The sequence below is a fragment of the Cotesia typhae genome, unplaced genomic scaffold (genome assembly GCF_013202065.1).
Source record: "Cotesia typhae breed Kobodo isofemale line unplaced genomic scaffold, CoteBio_Ctyphae contig_42, whole genome shotgun sequence".
NCBI lineage: Eukaryota > Metazoa > Arthropoda > Insecta > Hymenoptera > Braconidae > Cotesia > Cotesia typhae.
Genome location: NW_027423751.1, coordinates 1,080,894 through 1,098,447, shown reverse-complemented (window position 1 = coordinate 1,098,447; position 17,554 = coordinate 1,080,894). Strand labels below are relative to the sequence as shown.

At 36.2% G+C, this 17,554-nt stretch overlaps 1 protein-coding gene across 3 annotated transcripts in view; it reads left to right on the top strand.

Moving 5' to 3' along the window:
• Positions 1-716: 716 nt before the first annotated feature.
• Positions 717-17,554, top strand: part of LOC141528094 (chitin synthase chs-2) — a 60,247-nt gene continuing 43,409 nt past the window's right edge. Inside the window, exons 1-3 of one of the 3 annotated variants that reach the window (XM_074243954.1) lie at positions 717-881; positions 1,300-1,541; positions 10,626-10,928. In XM_074243954.1, coding sequence (XP_074100055.1) covers positions 778-881; positions 1,300-1,541; positions 10,626-10,928 — 649 coding nt within the window. In that variant the 5' untranslated portion in view covers positions 717-777. Of the gene's footprint in view, positions 882-1,299; positions 1,542-10,625; positions 10,929-17,554 lie in introns of those variants that run through there. The other 2 variants (XM_074243956.1, XM_074243955.1) reach the window with 2 other exon arrangements.

Here is a 17,554-nt window from a genome sequence, read left to right as displayed (position 1 = left end):
TATTTTTGAGCTATACTCGACTAGTTAAATGATATCATAGCAAAATTCCGGCTTAATTTTGACATGAGGGCCAATGCAATGGATAGATTTTAATGAAATCTACCTAAAAATTGCAATCTGGCACCTCTTAATATTAAACTAAGAGCTCAAATTTTAACAAAATTTTTGATTCGTAATCTCAATCAATATTTTCACTATAACTAAACAAAAAACAAATTATCACTTTTTTGGCCCACCCTAATGTATAATTAAAAATTATAAATTTAATCAAATTAACGAATGAGTAAAACAAACAAGCATATTTTTCTGAAAGGGTCTATTTGTCCCCATAACCCTTTCAGACTTGGCGTGAAATTATCTATATATTAATTAAATTTTGATCATTGGTATTTTTAAAAGCTACATGGCTACTTAAAAAAGACGGTTTTTGAGTTCGATGAAGTCAAAAATATTTTAAGAACTTTCCACTCAAGGTGATTAAGTTTCAATTCAGCGTTCGATTTAAGGTTTTTCTTCGCATCAGGATCGACTGTATTTCGATTATTTTTCTTTGACGATTTTTTATATTAACTAGCTGATTCATACCACCTATGTGATCGCAAAGTAAACAGACGCTTGATAACTACATAAATCTTATCAATCGTGATATTAAAAAGATAATAAACGTTCGGAGCAAACACTCTCTACGAAAAATTCAAAATAATAGTTCTCACGTTGAATTACTATGGTCAACAATAAGAATTTTTAATCTTTTTTTTCTTATTACTAGATTCAATAATGCCTACCGCAGATCGTGAAAAAAAACGACGAGTTAGTTATTTTGTTGGATTAAATGATTGTGATGATTCTGAAAATGAAAATGAAAATGACAAGAACAAAAAGTATGTATTAAAATTTCTGTTTGCAAACAGCCAAGTTTTATTTTTTGCATTTTTTTTATGCTTCAAAATAATGTACTTGATCGAGCCTTTTCGGGTTCATTTAGTAAATAGTTGGACCTCAACCCACAAAGTGGATCAAAGTTTGTTTTTAAGAGAATTTGTTGTCAAATAAAAATATTTTCGAAAAATGCGGATTTTTCGAAGTTTTGTAAAAACCTAAAATTTTAAAAACAATTTTTTCTTAGTAAAATATCGATCCCTATACATTAAAAAAGAATAGATTTATCAACTTTTCTTAAAACGATCCATTTGTGAAAATTTAATAATTCAGTCTAGAGTAAAAGTTTAATATTAAAACGAATTTTATTGTCTGTTATTACTTAAATTATTATTAATTATTATGACTAATTTGTTGAAGAGAGCAAGAAGAGATTTATGGATGGGATCTTTTTCGTTTCATTCCGTTGAAAGCTAAAACTGGATCCATGGTTGAGACACGTTTATATGAATTGTGTCTTCAGATAATTAGAGTTATAGCTTATGCAAGTATATTCACCATCGTTATTGTGAGTGGAGTAATTGCAAAAACAACTATTTTATTTGCTATATCACAATTAGAACAGAAAGATAGATTAATTTATTGTGAATATAATGAATATGGTGAGAAAATATTCAATTTATCTGTAGAAAAATACGAATATTAAGGGGGTATTCTAATGTAGAGGTATAAATTTTAGGTATTTTTTGTACCAAAGAAAAAAGGCAAACAATATTTTAACTATCTATTTTTTATACGATATTTATTGATATATTAAGAATACAAACCGCTTGAGATATTATCTATTCCAGTTTTGAGCTCTTCGAGCTCTAAAATACGACTTTTATACTTTTATACTGATCTTCTGATCGAATCAACTGTTTATGATGAAATAAGTAGCATTCGATGCGGTTTTTCAAACACAGAGAAATTATTTATTAACCTACCAAACGATACGACGTAAAATTTTTAAGTTAAGTCAAAAAAGTGTTTTTTTTTTTTAGAATTTTTTAAAATTAAATATCTCTCAAACAAATCGATCGATTATAATGCGTTTTGCAGCGATCGGCGCAGTTTTTCATATACTAATAATTAACTTGCGATATCGGCACCATCCGATCGCTAGTAGAAATAATTAAGTTTTCACTCGACTCTAAACAGTAACTGGCAAGTAGTCGAACTGACCAGTTACTAGCCAAAAACTCGATTTCATTTCTACTATGGATTATAAATTTCGAAGTTATTTGGAAATAATACTTTATTCGAAATTTTTCGTAAACAAACATAGAATATTTAACAGGAGCTTTATTTGGGCACTTCCAGCCATGAGAATCTGCGCAACAGCTGGAAAAAATTATTAAAATTCTATGAAAATCAAATATGAACGTCGTAATCCAAAATATCTCAGGGAATGCTAAACACAGCTTCTGTTAAAAGCAGAACTAAAAACTCTAATTTAAAAAGGTTCTTTACGGAAATTGAATTTTGACACTTCCTAATACATACATATATAAACTTTTAAACGAACTATATTTTCTGACTCAGTTTGTCGAGCTGAGTCAGAAAATAGTTGAATTTTTTAAAAGTTGTGCCATGAGAAAGACTGCAATAGTTAGATTTTTATGAAATCTACTAAAAATCATCGAGGAAGCTTTCTAGGATCTCAAAACGTCGAGATATGATTAAAACTCGACTTTTAAAAGACGGGATAAAACCAATAACTTCTAATTTTTTTTTTAAATGATTGATTTTCATAGCAGGAGGTTAAAAAGAATGAAAGAATTCAAAACTTCAAGAGTAATCGATCGATGAAGTGGGGGTCTCAGAAATGGCGCGCAACTGTGAACACGATTCTAACCCTCCAAACATCAGAAAAACATAAATAAAGAAGATCATTAATCTAGAGTAAAGCTCCCATCGTACTCACTACAAAAAAAGTTAAAAAAAAATTCTTTCAGAAAATGGCAGCTGCCTGAAAAAAAATTAACTTTTGACCCACTTTTTTTAAGTTTTTAAAATTTGTTAAAAATAATCAAAAATTAAATTTGGAACCAAGAATAGTGAGTACAATAGAAAAGTGTACAGAAAAGATTCACACTGAATTTCAAGTAAATCCACACAGTAGAACTTGAAAAATCCTGGCTACCATTGTTTTGAGACTCTTTCCCCCACTTTATCGGCTAACTTTTTGAGTTTTGAATTTTTTCACTTTCTTAACTTCCCGCTAAGATAATTTATAATTTTTAACTTACCGCTAAAAAAAATTGAAAACTTTCAGAAATTGAGAAGTTATTGGATTTACCCCGTTTTTCGCAAATCAAGTTTTAATCAGATCTCGATTCGGGAAAAAATGATCAGACCTGACCATGCCTGTTCATGTATTATCAGGCCTGAAATTAGACCTGATCAGACCTGTTCATGCCTGCTCATGTCTGCTCATGTCTGATTTTTTTTTTGGTTCTATTTTTAAAATTAATTTTCCATACAAAGTTGCCGTTAATGGAAACAATCCCAACCATCGGCCGATATCTGGCAGCCAACGATTGGCCAGTTATAGGGATATGTCAACGGGCCATACTTGGTTAAACGCTGGTCGCCGTCTATTGCGGACATTAATGTTTTGCAATTAATATCCATTTATTGCCCAAAGTCTGGCTGTTTTTGGCCAATTTATTATTTTATAATAACACAAATTTGGGTTTTCGGAGATGCATTACGCGAAGCATAATATTTAAAAAAGGAAAAAAGATATTGTAATGTTTATTTAAGATTATTATTGATCCAAATAGAAGTTATATATAAACTTATATAAATAAATAAAAAAAATATATAAACTTTTATACAAGATTATCGTAGATCTAAACAAAAATAATGAGTAAATAATACAAGACAATAAAAATTTTAAATGTGATTTCGAAGTTTGACTTGAGAAAAGGATGGCATAATTTTTGAAACAAACATATAACTATTGGAAGGATCAACTATCCCTTATTAGAAAAAGAGATTTAAAAAGATTAAAATTGTTTGAAAAAATTGAAAAAGATTTGATTTTTACTACTACATAGATATACACTTTACATTGAGGTAATCTTTTTGAATCTCTTTTTCTAATAAGGGATTAGCCTAAATAGGTTTGGTGCAAATTAAATTTAGAATAAAAAAAAATAATCGTCTTCAGACCTTTACAAACCTTTAAAAACTTTATACAACAATCGACAAAATTGAGTACTAATAAATTTCATAATCTGTATATGCAGTAATAAAATATATTTCAATCATTCCAATAGCTAAGTAGAATTTTTCAGTTAGATTCCAGCATGCAGCGCAGCCGGTAATGATCGAGACTTTCACGCAGACGAACCAGGTTCTATTCCCACTTCCACTTAACCTTGAAAATTTTTTCAGAATATCCGACTAGGATCGACGCTCCTATACTACATCTTCTACTACTTGACTTCATAGCGCCAATACGATTATAGGAATAAAAAATTCTACGGCATATCGGCTAAATTTTTAGTTTTTTTTTTTTTTTTATTTTAACATACTCAGCCGATGATCAGCCATTAACGGCCGGATAACTTTTTTTACAATCGGCCGATAATCAACTGCCGTTAATGGGCCGTTATTATCATTTGGACATTCAGCCGTCCGTGGGCCATTAAAAGTCGCTAATGATCGGCCGTCAATCAGTATCCTTCGCCCGTCGATGGGCCATCCGAGGGCCGGTTTTCGAACTTTGTATGGGTTGTTCCGTATGACGCATTCATTTCTATCCCCTTATTGAGGGGTTACATCCATTTGTAATTTTGAAAAAATCGAAAATTTTTTTCTTGCATATTTTGAATGTATATATATTCGAGAATATTGTTTGTAAATTTCAAAGTAATCCGGTAAATAGTTTCGGAGTAATGAGCGTATTTGTAAAGACGTCTCCAAGCGTTTGAAAGTAGGCGGAACCGTAACTTTAAATAATAGCCAAAACTTTAAATGCGTTTTTCTCGAAACGATGTTTTCAAAGTCGGTGAGGAATATTTCTCCGAAACGGCTTGACCGATTGACTTGAAATTTTCACAGGATCTTCTTAGATACTTTTGTCAGGTAATGATCGAAGGAATAAAGTTTCTGATAAAAATTTCGATTTTTTAAGTCACTTTAAAGTGTAAATTTTCGTGCAAAAAAAGATTTTTTTTGTTGGGAAGCCGCCATTTTGTCTAAAATCAAAATTTTAGCTATTTCTTCGATCATTACCTGTATTTATCTATCCTAAAAGTAATCCTTTTGGTTTTTTTTTATTTAAAATAATTTGGATCAGAGATATCTTCCTCACCGCCAGACACCTTTTTGTGGAGGACCTTCAGGAGATCTTCTACAGGAACGACGGAATCCAATATTTTTATTAATAAAATATGTATTATTAGAATACGTTAAATTCGTTAAATGTTCATATATTTTATGTATATATTCAATAAGAAGCCTCTCCAGATAAAATTAACAAAAAAACACATTTTTTCGAACTTATAAGTGGATATAACCCCTTAATTTTAAATGTACAACTTTCATTGAAAATATCGGCTTAAGCATAATGTTTTTGATTTTCCATGCCAAAACAATGATTTTTAACTATGATTTTTGACGCAATGACACAAAATTTCTTACTGTGTTCCAAGGAATACGCGAAAAACAAGATTTTGAGTAAAAGTTTGAGTTTGATTGCTTGTAAATACCAAAATAGATCAGTTGATATCGATAGGCGATAAGTCCTTTCAAGGTGTCTGTTATTATCTTAAGCTACGCCTTGGTTCATTGCTGTAGTATGAAAGATTGCTGAATTGTAGAACACACAGATAATTCTTAGTTACCTATACGTTTTGAATAAAAAAAAAACTTTAAAATTAAAAGAAAACAACAAAATTATAATTCTGGAATAAACCTTCAGGAAATTTTTTTTTATTACTGTGTATAGAGCCACATGTTAATGGAGCAAAAAAAATACATAGCCGTTTTAAACAAATAACTCTGATATATAATAAATTATTAATAATTAATAAACTAGGCATAGTTAACTTACTTAACTGTAAAGATTAGTCATGTATGAAATTTAAATTACTTGAAGTAGTTTGAAAGATACCTCGAAAGTAAAAATAAGTTATATGGTCAAGAGATAAAGTAAGGCTGGAGAGCGCGGCGTCTACGGTTGGAATCCCCACGGGTACATCTATTTTTTTTTTTTGACCGATTGAGTCAGACATGAACAGATCTGATCAGACCTGACCAGGTCTGGTCATTTTTCATGCCTGATCATGCCTGAAGACTCATGTCTGTTCATGTCTGATCAGGTCTGATCATTTTTTCCCGGGGACGTTTGGAGGTCCTAGGAAGCTTCCCTAACTATTTCTACGATTGTATTGGTATGTATGTATGTATGTATGTATGTATGTATGTATGTATGTATGTTTGTATATATGTATATTCGCTGGATGAGTAAGGCATAGTGGGGGATACAAAACTGATGTCAGCGCCCGCTGCAGACAATTGTCTGGATTTTTTTGATTTTCATAGAATTTTTTAGCAGAAGCTTAGTTTGGGCATTTCCGCTGAAAATTCAAAATTTGGCCGGAAAAACCCAAATAAATCTACTGTTAAAAATTCTATGAAAATCGAATAAATCCTCTCCTCTCAAAATATTGCAGAAAATGCCCAAACACAGCCCCTGTTAAAAGCGGAACTCAAAATTCCAATTTTAAGAGGTCCTCCAAGGAAGTTACATTTTGGCACACCCTAATGTATATGTGTATGTGTGTATGTATATCTATGTATGTATGTATCTATCTGTGTATGTATATGTATCTATGTATGTATGTATGTATGTATGTAATTATGGAGCATTTCATGCCAAATCACCGAGGTTTTGACCCGACCCCCTTCGATTTCACTGTAACTTTTTTAACATTTTCTATCCTACCAAAGACATTTTTCTGAATTTTTTCAGATTTTTTTACCCTAAATAAAAAAAAGTATTGAGACAAAGAAAAAAGTATTTAAAAGTATTGGATTGACTAGAAAACCAATATTTTTCAATACTTTTTTCTTTGTCTCAAAACTTTTTTTTTATCAGGGTACCCAACCCAAAAAAAGTTATGAATTTTTTAAAAAAACCGGTTTTTTTTAGTAGATTTCATAGAAATCTAACTATTGCATTTGTCCTCATGACGCAACTTTTGAAAAATTTTGCTATTTCCTGACTCAGTTCGTCAAGCTGGTTCAGAAAACGCTATTAGTTCACAAGTTTATATATGTATGTATTTATTTATAATAAATTACACGCAAATAAATTATACAAATATTAAAGTTAGGTTTTTGAATACCGAAGAGTATAAATTACTGAAAAAGAAATTAGAGGAATGCTTCAATAGTGCTAAACCATTACCTGCGACACAAAAAATTCATCAAATTACACCATTTTTTAATTCTGTGGTGAAAGTTAAGTCTTTTTCTTCGTCGGATGAATCGACACATTGTACGGTTAAAAATTCAAGAAAACAATCGCTAAACCGAGGAAAATAATTAAAATATTTAGATTTTCAACGATGTAAAAACAATTCTTTAACAAAAAATTTAATCCTTGCCCCTAATATACTTTACGGTTGTTTTTATCCAATTTTATTTAGCTTTTAAGCTTTTAAAAACGATTCAAAAAAACTTCAGTGGAAAGTTAAAAAAAAAATAAGTCACATTTAGATATTTTTTTATTTTCAATCGAAAAAAAAAAAATGTCTTTCCGAATCCTGGCTTGGATTAGGTTTTCTAGCAGTTTTCCAGCGATGTCTAGCATGCAGAGCGGTCTGTATGAACGCGGGTTTGTAGGCGGTCTTTTCCCTTTGTCTAATAGAATTGTAGGGATAATCTTCGGCTGTGATCTTGATCGACGACGTCGGGATACCGTCTGGTCCAGGGGATTTCCTAGGTTTAAGAGTCCTATTTGCATCCTGAAATTCCTTAGTTCTGAAGAGTGGAATTTTTCTGTCGACTGTATAGAACTTTTTTTCTCGTTTTAGATGTTTCGGAAAGAGCTCGCTAATAATGCTGTTTGTCGTAGTGGGACTTTTCGGTGATTCCGGTGCTGCTTGTCCTAGTTTCTTTGAGATAATTTGGTAGGCTTTGCCCCAAATGTCGTTGTTAAGATCTTCGCAGATCTCCTTCTACAGCCGAGATATGCTCGCCTTGAGAGCTCTGGTCAGCTCTTTCTTGGCCTTTTATACTCGTTTGAATACGCATTATGTACGTCAGGGTCTTTGGCGGCTTGCGATACCTGCCGTCTGAGTTTGAGGCATCTTTTCCGCTGATCAGCGACTGATTTTTGGCGTCCACGAGTATGCCGGTCTTTGTAGGCCTTGTTGCGTCGCTCATGGCATAGACTTGTCGCAAGCAGATGAGATCTCTTATCGTTTTCGCGACCAGTTTTTCAGTATCCGCTCTGGACGGAGGAGCCCAGCAGGGTTTGATCTTTGTCCAGCCCAGTAACAGCAACTGCCCTAGAGTATCTAGATCGAGTTTCCTAGCATTCCATCGGCGCTTTTTCTCTCGTCTGTGTAGTGAGAGGGCAGACTTTCTCTTTATGGAGAATCTGATGTATTGGTGGTCACTGCCGCTGAAATCCTCTGACACCTTCCAGTTTTGGATCTGACTAGCAATTCAAACGTCCCTATCGGTATGTCCAGAATTGATTCCTGGTACACTGGTCTTCTGAAGGTAGTGGTACTTTCGTTGTTTAGAACTATAAGGCTGAGCCTTCCTGCAACGTCGGCCATTTCCTTTGATGTCGGATAAGGCAACGCTCCATTCGGCCGATTTTGCGTTGAAAGCACCTGCTACAATGATTTTGCCGTTGAACTTGGAGATGGCGTTTTCTATGTTCGCCAGTTTTTGTCGTAACACACTAATCTCTTCGTTGGGAGAGACGTAGACGCTCATGAAGTAGGTTGTGGAAGTATAAATCCAGATAAAGCCTACTCCACGTCCACGGTAGCGTTCCTTGTGTTCACAATCTATATTGCTGCCATGCTGGTTTTATTTGCGAGCCATGGCCTATCTTGAAGGTTTAAATGTTGTTTAGAGATAATGCAGATATCAATTTTTTTTTCAAATACCCGTTTACGAAGCAGGTTCTGTGCGAGCATGCACCTGTTCAGGTTTCTTTGAAGAACTCTTATTATTTTTGCGCACTTGTAGCTACGGCTAAAGAAGCGCGAAATGATGTACAAGCTCCAGAGCCAGGAATGTGGCACATTCTGTCCTTGGTGTATTTGTTTGTCAGACATAAGAAGCACTTTGGCTGTTCACAGTCTACAGCTTTGTGGCTTTCTCTCCCGCATTTAAAACAGCACTTGCTACGGTTAGACCCCTTACAGGAGTTCGTTGCGTGCCCATATCCGAGGCATCTGATACAGCGTGTTTCTTTTACAACTGGGCGAACGCGGTAGTTAACTCATCCAATTTTTATACGGGCCTTGTCGAGGGCCTTGATTGCGTTGGCCGTCCATCTCACAAAAAGTCGCCCGTTGGCCTCGTGGTGTAACTTTAGTCAAGTTGACCCGTTTGATCTCTAGGTTCGTCTTTAAGTCCCTCTTGCGAGCTAAACGAACTTCAGTTTCGGTAGAGATTCCATCCAAATCAAGAATCTCTATGGTGTCAGCGTTCTGGCCGTACTGATGCCGTACTTAGCGGTTGCTGTTCTTATCGCAGCCGTAAAAGCAGCAGTGTCGTCACTCATGCGACCCATTTCTAGAAGGATGCCCCCGCGCTTCGTTTGTTTGATAGACTTTATGTCTACTTCAGTCTCTGTCGGGTTAACTTTGACCTTCATTTCCTTGAGGTGATTGGCGTATATTCGCCCTTTAGTTGGTTGCTCAAAAACTCCTTGGTCTCTTAAAGCCACCCTTACTTGGCGGCTTTTAAGCTTTAGTAGGGAGCCACTGTTTCGTGTTTTTCTTCCATTTTCTTCTTTTGCCAAGTCATTTTGATCCAGGTGTCCTCCCGAGCTATCTTTTTCTGTGCTGGCTTCTTGATTTCTGAAGAAAGGCTGGGTGTGGACAGTTGCCTCTTCTTGTTGTTGTCTTTTCTGTGCTGATGTGGTTTCTCAGGAATGACCAAGAGTTGCCAAGAATGACCAAGAGCTGTAATTTTATGGTCATCCCCGGAAATGTTTGGGTTGTTGACGCTGACGTTATTGGTGCTTTGTTGGCCAATCTATATGCTGTAGCAATAGACCCAACCAATTTTCTGATGTCATTCTAAGTCTTCATTTCTAAGTCTTCGATTTTATTACGAACCGCTCAAAAACGTCATAAGTGCAATTTTAGCCGCTTAGATATGGAATTAGCGTAAAGTTGCAGGGATGGCTTTTAGGGCCAACCGTTATCCTAATTTTTTTAAATGTATTCTTAGAATACTTAAAAATATCTTATCAAAAAATGTATAGTAAAAGTATTGGTTGCCTTTTTTACGGCATTTCAAAAAAGTACCTAAAATTCATCCCTCTATACTAGAATACCTCCCAAGATATTTAAAAAAAAAAATTGAGATTTATTTTTCTTTTCGCGGTGTTCAGAAATCTAGCATACCTATAATGATAATAATGAGAAAAATATTCGCTCAGCGAAAAGTATCTTATATAAAACCTACATATAAAATTTTATTGTTTGTGGCAGAAAAACGTTCAGAAATTCGACAGCTTCTAGTTAATGTTCCAGAAGAAGGACGTATTACATGGTATTGGTGCGTTGTATTGGCATTTTGTACTCCAGAGATATTGGCTGTTATTGGAGCAATTTACGATTGCTTATTTAAAAAAAAAAAATTACCTTATATTACTGATATAAGCATTATCTGTATAATAGATGGGATCCATTCAGCAGCTATGGCCGTTTTTTTTCTTGTAATTTTACCAAAATTGAATTCAATACTGGCTCTTTCTGTCAGCAGTTTCATGCACTTGATACCATCATTACTAGGTAAAAGATAAATTAAATTGGCTCAACCTATTTTATTTCCGTAGAGGCTACCGATTTTTGTCGGTAAATGTTACCGATTTTAGTTGTAGAACCGCGCTAGTAAATCTCTTTTAATAATTATAACATTAAGTGATTCATGATTTCTTACTTCCTGACGTCAGACTGAGATGATATATATGACGTAATTACGAGATAAGTGTGATATTTTTTTTATCACATTTATGATATCAATATGACGTATCTACGATGTCCACATTAGACTGTGTCAAAATAACTTTTTTTTTTCGATTGAGCGTATTTCAAAAGTTTCTTCAACATAATAAAAAAATTTTTTCTAAAGTTTGAGCTCAATATCTCAAAAATTGAGCTAGCGCATGGGGGGGGGGTGTCCTTTTCCATTTAAATGTTACGTCCCCACCTGCATTCGCAGATGTCTCTGATAGCAAATACGCGGGCTAATTTAAACTCTAACAATTGTACAATAATTTCATAAACATTCATTTTTTTATAAATATAATGTTAAATGATAAGTAAAGAATTCCAAATGTTAAACATTAAATACTAAATATAGAAATAGAAAATGATAAGAAAAGTGAAACTCAGCCAACACCTGAGTAAACAAAATATTTTTAAGTTTACATTAACATTTTCTCACGAAGAATGTTTATGGTAAATGATTCATTTTGTAAGACAACTAGCGTGGAGTACATAAGTATATTCGAGAACGTTCGAGGAATGTTCTAAATAAATAATGATAACGAACGCCTGTGCGTCCTGGACTCCGGAGTTGAGTCAGCGCGGATCATCCGAGTCGGACTCGGAAATGCCACGCATATCAACTCAGGAGAATAGGACATTCGGGGCCTGATACGCAGCCCTACTCCCCTCAGGGCGCGGCCCTTCCACGGGGATATAAGCAGGGTGCACGGGTAGTTCGGGGCTTGTCTTTTTGCTACGGCTTCTTAATCTTAACGTCTCACACTTAAGGCTCTTCATAATTTATACTTGTCGTGAGAGTATTAATTACGGTTACGAAACACTATTACGTACTTCACGGCAGTTGTCAAATCATATTCATTAAACGTATATTTTAAACAGTTAAATAAAGTTATTTATTAATTAAATTCACCGAAGCTAGTTATTTCGGAGTTAATTCGAGAACCTTCTACTTACGACTCTGGAGGTCGTAACATCTTTATCTCCAGCTCTAGTTGGTCTACCGTCTACCTACAAACCTGTGAGGAAACCGAGACGTAACATAAATAACATTGTAAAATTTCTTTTTTTTTCTTATTTTTAAAATAACTATACGGATGAATTTTTTTTTCAATTTTGCTCTTTCTTGTAAAAAATTAAATTTTCTACAAAATTGGTATAGTTCATTTCTTTCCTAAGCTCAACAGAAACGAAGTTACAGAAGACCGAATAGGAGAAAAAAATAATAGATTAATTAATAACAAAACAAAATTTATGATTTCAACTTATCAATGATATAATTCAATATACTTCATTATTCACTAAAAATTTTTGAATATAACTTGATCAACATTACATTTCGAAATAATAAGAAATAGTATATTACACCCTAAGGCCAGAAAGTTGGATTTCCTGGAGTATGAGATATGATATTATATCACTTACATCAGGGCATCCAACACATTGGTCGTTAGTTGTGTACTATTTATCTTGCTCTCCACTATTCCATGTTTTTAACATTCACACTCATATTAATGTATCCGTATGATAATTTGATGACCGACAATTATGTATTTATTTGGAAACAATATTCAATGTTTTGTTTATAAATGAAGATATAGATCCTGTCGCAAGATTATATTCTATATTAAAAATGATTACATTTGCTTTTTAACTTCCTGCTAAGGAAATTGAAAATTTTCACAAATCAGGAAGGTGTTGGTTTTACCCGGTTATTCGAAAATCGAGTTTTCATCGGATCTCGACGTTTTGAGGTCCTAGGAAGTTTGTCTGACTATTCCCACGATGGTGTATGTATGTATATGTGTATGTATGTATGTATGTATGATGATTTTACTAAAATATTTTACTGAAATTATTTCAATGATTTTAATTGACACAAAATTAACTGATTTTACTTAAACTCAATTACCAGAGATCAAATTTCTCACGTGACACCAAAATCATGAATTAACAAACGGAAATAATTCCTAGTAAAATTAATCCAGATTCTGCCTACGTGTTGATTAATAACCCAAAATAATTCCTGGTATTATTAATTAAATATTTAGCAATTTATTTCTGACTTGTTCTTAAATTTATTCTTAATTTCATTCCGACTTTTCTCTATATTTTACGAAATTTTTCCTTACACATTTTGTTAATTCGTTGTTAATTATTTTGCAAAATTAATTCTTAATTATTCGGACAATTTTTAGTTTCCCAAATTTTGTTTAATTAATGACTTCAATTTTAGTTAAATTAACGAGTACTTAAATTTTGCTTAGACCAATTACTTAAATTTTGGTAAAATTAATTAATTAAATTTTTATTAAACTAATGATTGTGACCGAACGCAAAATGGCAATGACCTTCAGCCGAATTAAGGCCTGGCTGATGCCGCTTCACCGAGAAATTATTTAGACGTATTTATTGTACCTGGAGTTTCCTTGGGGTTTTTGTCTAAAATCCCTCGACGCTATAACTCCTGGATTTCTCGTCTTTTCTTCAATTTTTCTCCTTGGTGAGGTGTTGTTTTGGCGGCACAGTCCTTGATCACCACTTCGTCGGTTTCTCCTCAGATAATATGTTCTTTCTAGAACATCAAATTGGCATTAGAATATATCTTACATTAATTAAACTTACGCGAGCTGACATTCGGCCTAGCACGCATTTAATTTATCCAAGATTCATCGACTTGTTCCACTAGAGCGAGCGAATAAAAAATAATTACCTGACTAAAACCTTTTTGCGATGTTGTTACTTCGATCGTTCGATCACAATGAAATTTTACCAAAATTTGTTGGTTCGTTTCTTTTTCACTCTGTCTTCCCCACTGTCTTTCTCGGCGCCGGCGCTACCACCTCGGGGACTTACTCACTAGCTTACAACTATTGGCGCGAGTACTTCGGAGCACAGTGCCCTGGGGGAATCGGTCGATAATTAACTAACTCGGATCGGAGACCTTCTCCGGATAAAGAAGGCCCCGTGTACTCCGTTACAATGTATGTATGTATGTATGTAAGTATGTATGTATGTATGTATGTATGTATGTATGTATGTTTTTTTTTCTTATGGAGAAGTGCAAAAAATCTTCCAAAGACACCGCTATCATTGAACAATGATGGTCGGAAGTGTGGGATTTTTACCCACCAAAAAAAAAACTCCTCTCTCTTCTTCCATGGATGGTACGGAGATGACTCAATAGAAACCGCGTCAGAATTGTTTCAATCCAGTCCATGTTGCGTTCCACGACGCCTACTCCTGGTTACTGGTCCCTTTCTTCGGCTTTTTCTTCAAAAGCTGCTGCACGTACGCTGCAACAGCTGAACAGTTCTCTTGTTATCTTCTTATCTGAGTATGCAGGCTATCAAGCTCTCAGGAGAGAGCGTAGAGCCAATAGTTTCTTCGGAGCTGCTACTGTCGTCCTTCCACCGATCACACTCGAAAAACGTGTGTTCGGTGTCGTCAATTTTATCCGGGCAGTATTTGCACGTTGTCATGCTATGCAAACCCATCTTGAAAAGATAGGCGCTAAACTGTCGATGTCCCGTTCATAGCTGGGTCAAAAAAAAGTCCGTTTCTCCATGCTTCTGAGAAAGCCAGACGTTTATTCCGGAATCAGGCGTACCGTCCATCTGCCTGGTTCCCCGGATGTCCATTGGTCCTGCCACTCATGTAGAGTTTCCGTCTTTATCTTTGTTCATACCTCCTTAGAGTTGTCACCATCTGTTTTAGCATAGTAGATTTTCGTTCTCTTAATGCTAGTAAATCGATTGGCGCGGCACCTGCTATGACCAATACGGCTGCTTCTGAAACCGCGCGGTAGGCACAGGTGACTGAGCGCTCGTCGTCGTTGCACTGCCACTATCTTTCGCCGGTACGTCTTCTGTTTAAGGATATCCGTTCATATCTCTGCTCCGTAAAGTAACATAGAGTGGACTATTTCTAGAAGCACCCCCCTTTTTCTAGTTCGTGGCTCCACTGTGTTGGCCATGATTCTCGACAGGCTGGACACTGTCTTGTTTGCTTTCGTGCAAGCGTTTTCGAGGTGTTCTCGGAAAGACAACTTCTCGTCGATCACTACCCCTAAATAACGCAGTGCCCTCGTAGATGTCAATTTTGTCCCACCCATGTCGACGACGAAAAATTTTGGGAACCACTTTTGTCGAGTCAAGACGATGAACTCGGTTTTCTGCTTAGTGAGTTTCAGGTGGTGTTTCTCAAGCCAATTTTCGACGGCGTCGATGGTTTCTCGAACAAGTAGTTCTGCTTCCTCAGAACTGTCCACTACTATCGTAGCCGTGACGTCGTCCGCGAGTTTCACTTGATTTGGTAACGGGATTTCTAGGAGTTCGTCATAGTTCACGTTCCATAGGTCAGGCCCCATGATTGAACCTTGCGGCACGCCAGACGTTATGTCATATTCTTGTAGGCTTTGCGTTGTTTCTGCTATCAGCGTTCTTTCGTTAAGATAGTCATCGACTATTGCCAAATTTTTCGGCTTCGCGTCAAATTTGTGCTCCAAGGCATCTACAATGTCACCCTAGTTTGCGCTGTTGAAGACTATTGAAAGCGATGTCCAGTATGCAGAGTGGTCTGAACGACGAGGGTGTTACAGGGCTACCTTTGCCTTTGTCTAACAGAACCAATCTCTGCCGCTTTCAGGCCGTTGGAAACGTGCCGGTTGCTAGGCATGCGTTGTAAGCGTTCAGTATTATATCTGGGTATTCTAGGGCTACAATCTTGATCACTGATGTCGGGACACCATCAGGGCCAGGTGCTTTTCCTGTCTTGAGAGTCTTCGCCGCATCCTGTAGTTCCTTGATTGTGAAAGGTGTTTTACTGTTTTTCATTTAATGTCTTTTTTCCCGCGGTAGGTGTTTGGGAAACAGCTCAGTTACGATGCTGCTCATTAAGGCAGGTGGTTTCGGGGTTTCTGGTAAAGCCTTTCCTTAGCAACAATTTGTAGGCTTTACCCCAAATATCTTTATCGAGGTCGTAACAGATCTCTTGCCACAATTTCGCTTTGCTTGCTTTGATAGCTCGATTCAAGTTCTTTTCGGCTTGCTTGTTCTCACTCGAATATAGATCTTGATTGGGGAGTGTTTCGCAGCTTTTGTTGCTAGCCGACGTAGCTCGTGGCATTTTTCCCGAAGTTCTGCTATGTCTTGAGATTTCCAGTATGCCGGCCTATGGAAGCCTTGCTTTTTCATCCGTGGCATAGAAGCATCGCATGAAGCGACGATCGATTCCATCGCTTTTGACACTAATGTTTCTGTTTTGTAATGAGTATTCGGAATCAGGTTGTTCTGAAAACGAGACGAGCTTCGGGTCAGAGAAGTTCATAGTGCCTCTAAATCGAGCTTCCAGGCAATCCATTTCCGTGGTAGATAATCACGACGTGGTACCGAAACAGGTGCTAATCCAATGCTGAATGTCACATGTTGGTGTTCACTGCCACTGTATTCCTCTGATACTGTCCAATCCTCGATCATGTTTGCGATTCTTGGAGTCACCAACGTGATGTCGAGGATAGATTCCCAGTATCCTGGTCTTCTAAAAGTCGTAGTATTTCCGGTGTTCAGCACTATGAGGTCGAGTCTTGCGGCAAAGTCTGTTATTTTGTTGCTTCTAGTGTCAGAGAAGTGAGCACCCCATTCAGCCGATTTCGCGTTGAAATCGCCAGCCACGATCTCGTTGAACTTGCCGATGGCGTCTTCTATGTCTGCCATTTTTTGTCGGAACACCCGAATTCCTTCATTTGGTGAAAGGTAGACGCTCATAGGTCGTGGGGGTTTTGATCCAGACGAATGCTCTAATGAAACCATGCTCTATTTTGGATGTTGCTCGCAGATAAGGCAGATGTCAATTTTGTCTTCGAAGATACGTTGGCGCAGTAGATTTTGCACCAAAGCACACCTGTTCAGGTGTCCTTGTAATAAGCGCGTCATATCTGCTTTTTCGTGATTTCGGCAAGTGCGGTGCGGAATGCCTTACAAGTCCTGGAGTCGGCTATATGACATAAGCCATCTTGAGTATCTTTGTCTGATGTACATAGGAATCATTTTGGCTTCTCCATGCAGTTTACGGACTTGTGGTTTTCTCCGCCACATTTATAGTAACGTTTGCTTCTGTCCGGTCCCGTACAGTTTCTTGTTTGGTGCTCAAATCCAAGGCATTTAAAGCATCGGGTTACTTTCGCAACTGGGCGTATGCGACAGTCAATCCATCCGATCATTATACTGGCCTTGTCAAGGATCTTGATTGCGCTAGCTTCGTCTATTTCGCAGAAGGCTGCCCGATTGCTTCATGGTGTAGGTTTTGTCGAGTTTACACGGTTTATTTTCAGGCTGTCGATAAAGTCACGTTTGAGTGCTTCACGACCGTCGTTCTCGGTAGAGATTCCATCCAAGTCAAGGATTTCGATC